Source organism: Alligator sinensis, unplaced genomic scaffold, assembly GCF_000455745.1.
Source record: "Alligator sinensis unplaced genomic scaffold, ASM45574v1 scaffold344_1, whole genome shotgun sequence".
Classification (NCBI taxonomy): domain Eukaryota; kingdom Metazoa; phylum Chordata; order Crocodylia; family Alligatoridae; genus Alligator; species Alligator sinensis.
In genome coordinates, this window is record NW_005842427.1 from 1,004,652 (window position 1) to 1,016,476 (window position 11,825).

The window sequence follows — 11,825 nt, forward strand, 5'->3', positions numbered from 1 at the left end:
AGCAGGAGACGACTGTGAAACTTATAGAAAAAAATTATGTCAGTTTTATGCTGCCTCACATCCCAACAATTCTGCTCTTCTGCAGCCTGCCAGATGAAGGGCTGAGGATCCTGGGAAGCATGTTTCATGTGAGGAACACTGTATTTCAGTGTTTCTGAAATGAAATTTTGTACTATTTTTTGTTCTGTGCAGTTTCACATTTTTTACCTTTTGGTGAAAATGGGGGAAAAATTGAAATCTCCAGTCTTTTTCCAGGGTAGGCAAACTGGTTGTTGCCTCACTCTCCTCACCTTCCACTAAAGGATCAGCTATGGCCATGGATGGAGACAGAATACTAGACTTGCTGGACTTTTCAGGTCTGACACAACATGATATATGCTATGTTTAGTTTGCGAGAAGCAAGATTTGTGAAATGACGTAATATGATATCTTTTATTAGACCAGCAGAGGATTAGACAAGCTTTTGGACACAAAATGCCATTCCTCAGGTCTAGGAAAAAGTTGGTAACAGCCTAAGCTAAACAGCAGTTAGAAGGATTGCTGTTGCTTACCATCTTTATATTAATGAATGTAATCACTTAAAATGAGAAGGGAGTTACAAGGAAGGAAGGAACAGTTGCTATAGTTAAGCTTAATAATATAAAGGAATGAGACCAGTTGAGGGGGAAGAGGGCTATTATCACCTGTAGATCAAGGGGAAGTCAGTATAGGGACCAGGTACATTATAATGGGTCAACAAACCACTGCCTGTGTTAAGTCCACAGATCTGCGTTAAGAAAAATGATGAATTGTGGTTTCCAGACTTGCCTTCTGAAGGTATCCTATAGGTTACCTCTGAAGGCAAAGACTGCGAGGTCAGAGATGAAACAGTGGTTTTGTTAAAATCAACCACTGGTGATTGAGTTTGTATCCTTTATTATTTGTCTGTGAGGGGTCATTCTGGAACATAGTGGTAGTTTAGTTTCTGCTACACAGTTTTTATTGTGGCATTTGATGCATTGAATAGGGTGTATCATGTTTTTTGAGAGGCATATATAGGATCCACATAATCTGATGGTTTTGCTGTAGGAGTGTTGATTGTGGTGGCAGTGGAGATGCATTGGCAGGTGTTGCATTGTTGTTTGCATTTAGCTAACATCTCTCCCAGCTATCAAGTTGGTCCAATAAAAGACATGACCTCACCTCATAAATCTGACTTCCTCATATTCCCTGGACCATCACAGCTACAGCAACACTTCCTAAACAGTATTTAATTTGAGAAGGTCTTTGATCGCTGATTAATTTCACATGACATCCAGATCCCAGGCTGGTGCACTTATGTTTTTGCATGTGTGCACATATGTGTATGTGAACAGGTGGGTACAGAGGTAGATTGATGTGTGTATTGGACAGAGACAGAAATAATAAGCAAAGTAAACACTGAACGAGTTAATAAGGCTGTTAAGTATTGATCTGTAAGGAACAGGAACAAGAGAAACATTTCAATTGGACAGCTGTTTATGATTTTGATGCTGTCACAATGAATTAGTAGCTCTAATAAAAAGCTTTCCATTTCCTTCTAAGTGACTGTAGGTCACTGTCACTGAAACAACACTTCGACCAAGTCTGGTTGAGGTTTTTTTAAATAAAACAGGCGAAATGTTCAGATCTTTCACTTTTACCGATCAAGCATACAGTTCTTATACAAGCCCGCCTGACGTAGGGAAAGGTTCAAACTGAATTTGTGCAATCATTACTAAATGTACAGTAATGACTTTGCAGAACATTGCAAAGAATCCCAAACATTTGTCAGGGACAGTTCAGGCAGGACGGACCCTGCTTTGATCAAGAGAGATAGAACTAGATAACCTCCTGAGGGACTGATTTTTAGCAAGTTTCCATTCCTAACTACACACACGGATCACTTTTTCCTTTGCAGGGAGAAGCGTGACAGGTCTTCAACAGTGTGCAGCAACAGTACACAACAAGGACAGGACAAGAAGATAACTGTGTCTTCAATCTACAGGAATGACTGATATAGTTCAGCTAATTACACACGTTGAAATTTAGCCAACACACCAGAGCTGACACCCCTAATTTTGCAAGAAGTGCTGTCATCTTTAGTGATGATTACATACTTAGTGGTATACATCCTTTGTGAGGCAGCACCTTCAACTGCAATGCCCCACTCATTTGTTTACTCATGATGACACCAATTCACAGGAAAAAACACTAACCAGGAAATACAAGCAGTACTATCTGCAGCACTCATGTTTCTTGAAGGTCTCCTATTTGAGCACCCATGAAACTCACCGGTGGCTCTCTGTTTAGACAGTGGGAGGGGATGGGGGATGGGATCATACCATGGGCTAGCCATGGTATGATGGCTAGCCCCACTGTAAACTCACCCTGTTGCCCATGCTTGCTTTGGTGGAGCAGTGGTAAGCAATGCTGTTCCTGGATTAGCAGGTTACCTTTGAGGGCTGCAAAAGTGGAGCTATGATGTGGCATAGCTGCAGAAGGATGCTTTGGTCTCAGGTAAGGCCTGATCTACTGTGACAGTAGAGCCCCTGATACTGCAAAGCCATTGGCGTCCCCATTTCTGAACCAATGATGTGTGATGTGACTTAGTAGCAGTACAACACCTTCCTTAGAGTCAGACTGATGGCCGTGTTATTCCCAGAAGAAGGGGCTCTCACACAACCATGGTGAATTGTGCATCTCACATGCACTAAAATAGAAAGCAATTCACATAGGGAACATTTAAACTGAACAGGAAACATATCCTGATAGAGAGATCTGTTAGATGGAAGAGGCAAAGGTAGCAGTGGATACCTCTTTGTTTGGATATTTAAAACCAGTGAGTCTAGCCCTAGACAGTAGTATAGGACCTGATCCTTCTGTGCCAAAGTCATGGGCTAGATCTGATTGAATAGGTATTTCCTACATATAACTTCTTGAACTCTTAAATGTTGGGCTCTAGCCTGAGGCCTGGTTGCTGAGACCTCCACCAGTTGCACTGGCGTGTTCCTCGCTGTGACGTTCCATTGTCAGCCCTCCGTACTGAGCAACCAGAGAGCAGAGCGAGGACTTGCTCCCTCACGGAGGGATCGGACGTGTGTCCCAGGCTGCTGCAGCCTTCGAAAGGGGTCTGGAGTGTGATCCACACAGATAATTTGCCCAGTCAAGGTAAATAACCCACTGTCAGAGTTGAGCAAGCTTTCTATTGAGAAACAGCCTAAGCATTTATAGGGAAAGGTATGCAACAGGAGTGGGCTGGGTGGCATTGCTTCCTTCGCTGCCAATTGTATTGAGAAAACTTTTTGCTTAAGGTGCAAAACAAACCAATAGATTGCCATGTCTTTGTGAAGCCTGTGTCTTCTTGGCGTTACCAGCAGCACTAGGAAAACCTTTGCCTGGGAGTTTGTGCTTACAATACTGCCAGCTCATCACCCTCCTATACCTGATTATTCTGATCTCTGCTAGTGCCGTTGTAGTCTGGTTCTTTCTTCCATCCCAGGGTTTTTCCCCTCATTGATATTATTTTCAACTGCTAATGTGATGAGGATTAAAGCCACATTGAAATGTGGGTTTCTTTCTTTCTTTCTTTTCTTTTCATTTTTCTTTTTTTCTTTTTTTTCCCCCCAAGGTTAGCCAGGCACAAAAAAAGCCTCTGACCAGATTCAGGCTAAGTCAAAGCAAGGGTCACTGCTTGAAGATTGGTGGAGATTTTGCTGCTGTCACAGAAGCTGCTGCATAGTCTCATGAAAGAGCATTGAAAATCATTGGCCTATTGGTAGGCCCTTTGGCTGTGTCCCCATCCCCTCTCTCTGTATTGAGCTGTTTCTCTTTCCCCTGCCTTTCTTTCTTTATTCCTTTATCTTGTGTCTCCTCACTGGGGGCTGGGGTGGCGCAGGTGCTGAGTCACAGCTGACAGCCAAGAGGTTGCAAGTTTGAAGGCCATAGCACAGGGGTGGGCAAGATACAGCCTGTGGGCTGGATCCAGTCCACCAAGGGATTTTATCTGGCTCACAGCAGGTCCCTCAGCCCTGCCGGGTCCAGGTGCAGCTGGTCCCCCACCCAGGGCATGTGGTGGGGTGGGGGTGGCACGGCAGCCAGACTGCTTCCTGGCAGCTTTAGCGGCAGTGGCTCCTTCCAGCTGCTGTCGCTGCATGACCCAGCCCCACTGCTCAGGCACCCTGCACTGATTGTCAGGGGCAGTGGGCTCATGTGGGCAGGGCAGTGACCACGCAGAGCCAGGGCTGGGGCCAAGCCACGACCTGCTGCCTGGATGTCTCTGTGACAGGTGCCAGTTCGGTGGGCAGGGATGCGCAGGGAGCAGATCCTGGCTCTGCCCTGTGTCTGGGCCCCAGCACCACACTATCAACACCCTGCGATTTTCGCTCCCAGACTCTGCTCCCTGCCCACCCGTGGCCCCATCTCATTCACCCAACCAAGCACACCCTGCCCGCGGGGGTCCCAAACTGGTCTTCATGGAGACCCTGGGGCCAGGGCCAGGATCACCAGGTGGTGATAGCGCAGGGCTGGGGCCCAGGGCACAGCCACGATCTGCTCCCAAATCTAGTGATATACCACTTAGGGTATTTTGATGAGCCGTTGCTGGAGGGTGGGGAGGGGGGCAACGAGGGTGCTGACCCACTCTGCAACAGCTCACCAAAACACCCTAAGTGACCCTCCAGCCCAAATAATTGCCCGCCCCTGCCATAGCAGAAGTGCTCGTGGGGCGGCCTGTCGGATTCCAACAAATCTGCAAATTCTACTAAATGCCTTGTTACAAAAGGAGTCTCCTCTCTAGCCAGTTTTCTCAACTCTCTGACCTCCAAGTCTCTGGGCTTTCTCTGCCTAGAGTTCTCCTCCGTCTGTCTGACTCTCCCTCTTTCACATATTTGATGATCATAAGTTTCTTTTGGTTGGCTTCTGTAACATGTTGATCCTTGCCTGGGAGTCAGCAAATCTAGCTTGGACACTGCCTTGTTTGGACAAATTGCTTCTCCTTTCTCAGTCTTCTTTGTCCATCTGTTACATGAGGATACTCAGTTATTTAGCTATTAGTGTATTACCATGTTCTACTTCTGGGATAAGTGCATAATTTGTCTAACACTAAGACCAGGTCAAAGGTTAGGTGGGTGGCAAAGTCTCACACAAGAAAGCTCCTGGAGTTAGTGGGCCTATCTTCTGCTGGGTTTTGTACAGTATTAAGTGCACAATCAATACATAACCAGGATAAAACAACACTAATATTAACAGTATTGTGGTAACACTCAGGACCCAATCAGGATTTCAGCCCTTCTTTGCCAAGGCATTGTGAAAATATGAGTATACAAAAGAGGACTTGGTGAAGACTGAATGGGGGATATGACTATTTTTGTTCTAAAGTGGGTCCCATTGATCCTTCCTGACCAGGGGCATTTTGCAGCCTGGAAGCACATCTCTGTAGGACACTGCCCCTCCCTCTCCTGGGATGACATACCCTTTTTGCAAAAGCCACCAAGCCTTGTTGGGTCGATAAAACCCAATCAATTGTTTTCCCTTCGATTGATGCATGGTGAGTTTGTTATCTGGCCGCTAACAAGAGGCAGTTTTCTATCTGTTTACTATAAAGAAAGCAAAGCAAACTGCCGGCTGGGGACAGGCGGCTGAACATTTACTGTCAATACAGCTGGAGAGAGAAAGGCGATATAAGGAACAAGGAGCAGAGGCCGCAGCCCACATGAGTGATCTGAGTATAAAAATGCCAGAAGAGATAGCAAAAGAAAGTGGGTGGATGGAGATCAACTAGGGAGCACTTCCCTGTGCTTGGAAAGGGCTGATACATGATCTAGTTAAGCGATAAGACACAGGCAGACAAACGATAATGCTGGAAAGCTTTCTATGCCCAGTAAGGTTTGAAAAGTGCTTCAAACTCAGCCAAAAGACAAGGCAGTATTTGGGATTTTTCTAGATATGTCTCTATGCAGGAATCACTATTTGAAAATAATAGCAGTAATCACAGAGCTTGTAAACAATGGCTGGATGGGGTTTTCTTAGTGAGCTGTGAATGACTGTTGTAAAGCAGAGCAAGAAAGAACAGGCATCCTTCCTAGTTTGTCTCCCCTCTTCTTCATCCACAGAGGATGTAGATGTCTGGGAGCCACAAGACAAGAAGGGCAGCAGGCAGAAAGGTGCAAGTGGTTCTGAAACAGCCCCAGCCAGTCAAGAGAGGAAGAGCTCTGACAAGGAAGGCAAGACAGAAGGACATCCTACCATGAAGCCGTTCACGGACGAAGACGTAGAGTATTACCTCCAGACCAAGGTAAGACTTTGCCCCTGTGTCTTTTCTTTGCCTCCAGAACCAGGGATGATCTTGAAATATCCAGAACTCAAGGACAGGATGCTTTCCTGAGCCCTTGAATCTTGAGATAAGATTGGCCTGCACTCATGGGAAAAGGATTTCTAATAAGAGTGTCAGGTGCTTTGGGTTCTGAACACCATATAAGAGGTTGATTCAGTGGCCTATTAGCTTTTCCCTGACTGGCCATCTGGTTCCTCTTCCAAAGATGCCTGGGGGTTAAGCTCTAAAATATGGACTTTCAGATGTGATTACAGCTAAGAGATCTTCTAGGGTCTTACTCCATCCATTTAAAGGTCCTGCCTTAACAGGAGCAGGACAAAAAAAAAATAGCTGCTGGGATTGCCCCTAGGTAGGACAGTGCCTATGTTTAGGAAATAGGGGGGAGGTGGATACAGTAAAACTGACCAATCCTTTACCTGAACTTTGGATACTTCTCTAAACTAAAACCAACTTACTTTCTGAAACTGGCCCAGCATTGGTGCTAGATAAGTAAATTAGCATTGGCTTTATCAGCACAGCCAGGCAGGAACCAGACTTTCTGTTTCATGGGGTATTAAAAAACAAAAACCCAAAACAAACCCTCCCCCCAAACCCCAGAAAACCAAAACAAACAAAACAAAAAAACAAAAAAAAGGGGAAAAAAAATCTAATGAAATTATATTCCAAAATAAAAGTTATCTGGGGTAAATCCTAGTTTTCCCTCACAAAAGCAAAACATTTCTTTCCAATTTCAACTTTATTTTATAACATTTGATATAATCATTAATTATTTGGACAATGGGATTGAGTGCACAGTTAGCAGATTTACAGATGACACTAAACTGGGTGGAGTTGCAGACATTCTGGCAGCTAGGTTTGGGATCTAAGATTACCTTAATAAATTGGAAAAATGATCTGAAATTAATTAAATGAAAGTCAATAAGGACAAGTCAAGTGCAAAGTCTTGCATTTCGGATGGAAAAAGTCACATGCACAAATACAGACTGAGGAATGACTAGCTAGGCTGAAGTGCTACAAAAAAGGATCTGGGGGTTAAAGTGGACCACACACTGAGCAAACAGTGTGCTTTTGTTGCAAAAAAAGAAAAAAAAAGGAAAAGAAAAGAAAAGCTAATAGCATATTGGACTCTTATTAACAGGAGTGTTGCTTGCAAGGTAAAGGACATAATTTTTCTCTTCTACTCAGCACTGGTGAGGCCTCATCTGGAGTACTGTGTCCAGTTTTGGGCACTGCACTTCAAGAAAGACATGAACAAATTGGAAGAGAGTCCAGCAGAGAGCAAAAAGAGACAAATATTAGACATCCAGGAGATGAGATTTATGAGAAAAGGTTTGAAGACCTGGGATTATTTATTCTGAAAAAGAGAAGACACAGGGGCAATTTGATGACAGTCTTCAAATACCTGAGGGGTGGTTATAAAGAGGATGGTGATAGACAGCTCTCTGTGGCTGCAGGGGACAGGACAAGGGGTAAAGGTCTTTTAGACTGCAGTAAGAGAAATGTAGGTTTGAATATTAGAAGGGACTTCCTCACTGTGACAGTGGTTAAGCATTGGAATAGATTACCTAAAGAGGTTGTGGAATCTCTATCCTTGGAAGTTTTTAAGAACAGATTAAACAAACATTTATCTAGGATGGTTTAGACAGGAATGATCCTATCCTGAGCAAGGGCTTGGACTAGATGATCTCCTGAGGTCCATTCCAGCCCTACTTTTCTAGACCACAGGAAAAATGGAAATGTCATTTTCAAATGGAAATCTGAAACCTTCTGTTATGAAATGGTGGAAACATTTCAACCTCCTAGAAACCCTTTGGTGTTTGCTTTCCCTAACTGATTGTTTTTTCAACACTGACATTCTCATGAAATGTTTCACTTTAAATGAATTGACATTTTCTGATGGAAAATGCTCTGTTGAAAAATTTCCAACTAGAGCTATTGATCGGTACTTCCCTATGTGTAGATGAATGATTGAGGAGGCAGAGGGAACAGTTTTGCACAAAGATTAATGAAATTGTACTGCCGTATTGCCTGCAATGGGTACAAAGACACAGAACTGGATTTAGTTAAACAAGGTTCAGAGCCATCAGCAATTGCAGTCCCATTGGAATATTTCCATACTTCCAGCAGGTTCCCATTTGCAGTACTCAGTGGCTCTGATGGGTTCTTGTCTTCTATTTATTCTTAAGTCATAGGTCTTCCTCTCAGGCAAGGCAGCCAGTAGCCAGCCAGCCACCAGCTGTGCCTTCAAGCTGCTGCCTGATTTTCCTAAGTTAGATTCACTCCAGTATCTGATTCATGGTCTGATTTGTCTGATGCCTTGATCCTTAAGATCCTGCCTTTCTCCACTTATGCAGAGAAAGCCCAAGCAAACATTGAACAGAGGCCCAGCTCAAACTTGCTCCCCGATCTCAAACCACCCCCTTCCTTTGATATTCAACATACTTATGATATTATTATCAATATTATACATATTATAGTGTATTCATTATAATTTATAATATAAATGTTATAATTTTATATGCCTACATAAAAGCAGCTTTTCAGTACAGTATCTATAACCTTAGAGATATAAGGGGGAAGCCTGTTCTCAACCAAACTTCTATCCTGGTACTAAAAACTCCAAAGATTCTGGTACCTGGGGCTCGCCTACTGCTAGATGTAGTAAAAGCTTGCATGGCACTGGAGAAGGAAGAGTCATTCACAAAGTGCTATTACTCTATGAAGATGTTTATAGTGTGATCAATTCATCAGTGTGGTAATACAAATAGTATCAAGCCACATTTCTGGCATCCTTGTGTTGCTTGTTCTCTCAGCCTCATGTCAAGGAGAGAAATATAGGCAGCAGTGTGTGCTTTTTGATAAAGATGAGCTTTTTTTAATTATTTGTTGGTTTGGTACCAATTGCTATGTATACGTTAAAGAAATGCACCTTCCACTTGAAGAGGAAGGTGGTGAGGTTAGTTCCTGAGAAAGTCTATTCTATGCTCCCAGATCAGCCCCCAAAAAGCTCTTTATCCCATCCAGACAATCTTTACCCTTATTGTAAGAGTGACATGTACAGAAATCAGTATAGTATGGAGTCTCCTAAGTGCTGAGGTTTCATTCCCTGAGTGCATCATATTGCTGTAGTCTAGCGAAGCGATGACTAGGTGGTAGTGGTGGTTCATGTGTGGTAAAGAATGAACAGAGCTGCCTGTCACTGGTGCTCAAATCCATTCTGTCTGACCTGGTCAGTGAGTTGCTTCATGCGGATGAAAAAGACCTTTAGTGAAGGGCGATAGAGTAGCATTGGTTGACATAGCAGGGTGGGAATTTGGAGACCTGATTATATTCTTGCCTCAGCTGGTAACTCACTGCAACTCAGGGCATGTCCACACTGAAGCTCATCCAGAGCTAGCTTCAAATGAGCTGGTTCGGATGCCAATAGCAGAGTAACTGGGGAGGCACAGAGTTCAGCATAGGCTGCAAATCCACCTGAGATGCTGAGTAAATACTTGGGTGGTTAGTTGGTTAAAGAGACGAAGTTAGCCATGTTAGTTGGTGCCAAGCTCTTTGCTGCCACTATTATCAGAGTGTGAGAAAGCTGTTTTAAAGCTAGCTTGCATATATCCACATAAAAGGTAGCCACAGTGGCCAGTATAGTGTAAACAGTTCATATCTCCCCATCTCTGAAATGCAGGCAATGGTCATTTCCTATCTCTATTGAAGCACTCAGTTCTTTGTAGCCAACCTGTTATTTCAGTTCTCTAAGTGGTTTGGTTGGGGTTTTAGCTGTAGGTTGTGGTCGGGTTTCATTTTCTCCCAGCAAGCTCCATTGATTCTACTTACCAGTTTTTGGGTTTCTTTTCTGCTGTTCCATCCAGCTAGGGATTATTTCACTGGGTGAGAAAAAACATAAGCCAATTGGAACTTGCAGCCAAAAGCTCAGCCAAAATGGGTGAGGCACTGGGGGATGCAAGGAGGCTTGCTATGAACAGCACTTCTCCATTGTCCTACATAAGGGTACTTGGACAAAGGAGTAATTAGCCACCTATTACTTAGTTTATTTAGCAGTGTTGATGACCTGTTCTCAGAACAGTTTGGCTTGGCGAAGCCTCCATCCTATTATGGTAAATGTATAAGGAACCTTTTTAGAATATGGAAATATTCTTCACTAGGTGTGATCCTTGCATGTTTCTCCTATTAAACCTTGAATAGTTGCCTCCTCCAGGACTTTTGTATAATCCCCATGTGATCTTTGCAATTTTGATCACATGGGAAGTTCCTGATTTAAGCTTGTTCTTTATCTAGTTTTTCCAACCTCAGTCCCTCACAGGCCAGGTTCCACTGAACCTCTTAGGCTAAGTACAGACAGTCAAAAAGCCAGAGGCTGAATCGATTCATTCTTTGCAGGTTAGTCTAAGCTGCGTAGATTGAACCGATAAGCAAGTGAACAGACATTTACTTTTGATTCTAGAAATATAGCCGCAAGCTTGCAGTGGCCCAGGGCAGAAGCCAGGGGGCGCTAGAGCATGCCTTCCTGCTCTTCTAGAGCAGGCAGCTTGGGCCAAGTTTAGCCTTTTAACCCCCCCTGTGAGGGGGGTTTTACAGGGGAGGTGCAAAGCATCCTGGGATACTGGGGGACAGTGAGTTAACTTGAATCTGGAGAGGATCTGGGATAGAAGTACAATAAACTGATTTAACTTAAATCAGTTAAATCTGATACTACGTCCAACCAGGTTTATCTTAAACTGGTTTCAGCCATTTTAAAAGCAGCTTATATGCATTGAACTTCTGTTGTGTTACAGATTTAAACCAGTTTTTGATCATTTATGCTGGTTTATGTGTAATTTCTGTCCCTAGCCTTAATGATGACTGATGAGTAACTAAGTGGATACTACCTGACCAGAGCACATATGCAGTAAGGCAAGCTCTTTCCAGGGTATCTCATAGTTCCAACTGAGATCAGCCAAGGAAGAAAACTCATAATCCTGTAGAAGTGAAATCTCTTCTGTCTCCAGGATACAAAGCCAATAAATGTTTTTTAACATTGCTAAGTACTGATCATGTTGTCCCCAGCACAGAATATCTGTTACCACATCAGGCTACAAGGAGACATCTAATTTGAGGTGATCCTGATTGTCTTGGGTTTTGAGCCAGATACAAACAGGAGCAGCAGTCATTTACACACATAGCCCTTCCGAACTGCATGGCTGTTCCTCTGCCAGTAGGTGCCAAGCAAGAGCACACAGCCTGATTGGCCTGTCCCTGGAATAAACAGCAATAACCCTACAGACGACATGGAAGTGTGTGGAAATGGGCAAAGGGGGCTCTACCAATACAGGCTAGCCAGAGCTCATAGTCATGACAAGGTCAAACGGTCACAAACTCCTCCAAGACCATTTCAGGCTGGACATAAGGAAGAACTTCTTTACTGTCCAAGCTCCCAAGGCCTGGAACAGACTGCCACCAGTGGTGGTGCAAGCACCTACTCTGGACTCCTTGAGAGACATTT

The 11,825-nt window shown here is 43.8% G+C and overlaps 1 protein-coding gene across 2 annotated transcripts in view; it reads left to right on the forward strand.

The window, feature by feature from the left end:
* Positions 1-5,764: 5,764 nt before the first annotated feature.
* MAB21L3 (mab-21 like 3) overlaps positions 5,765-11,825 on the forward strand; it is a 22,189-nt gene continuing 16,128 nt past the window's right edge. Inside the window, exons 1-2 of one of the 2 annotated variants that reach the window (XM_025211745.1) lie at positions 5,765-5,878; positions 6,111-6,292. In XM_025211745.1, the coding sequence (XP_025067530.1) occupies positions 5,872-5,878; positions 6,111-6,292 (189 nt within the window). In that variant the 5' untranslated portion in view covers positions 5,765-5,871. Of the gene's footprint in view, positions 6,293-11,825 lie in introns of both variants that reach the window. The other variant, XM_025211744.1, reaches the window with a different exon arrangement.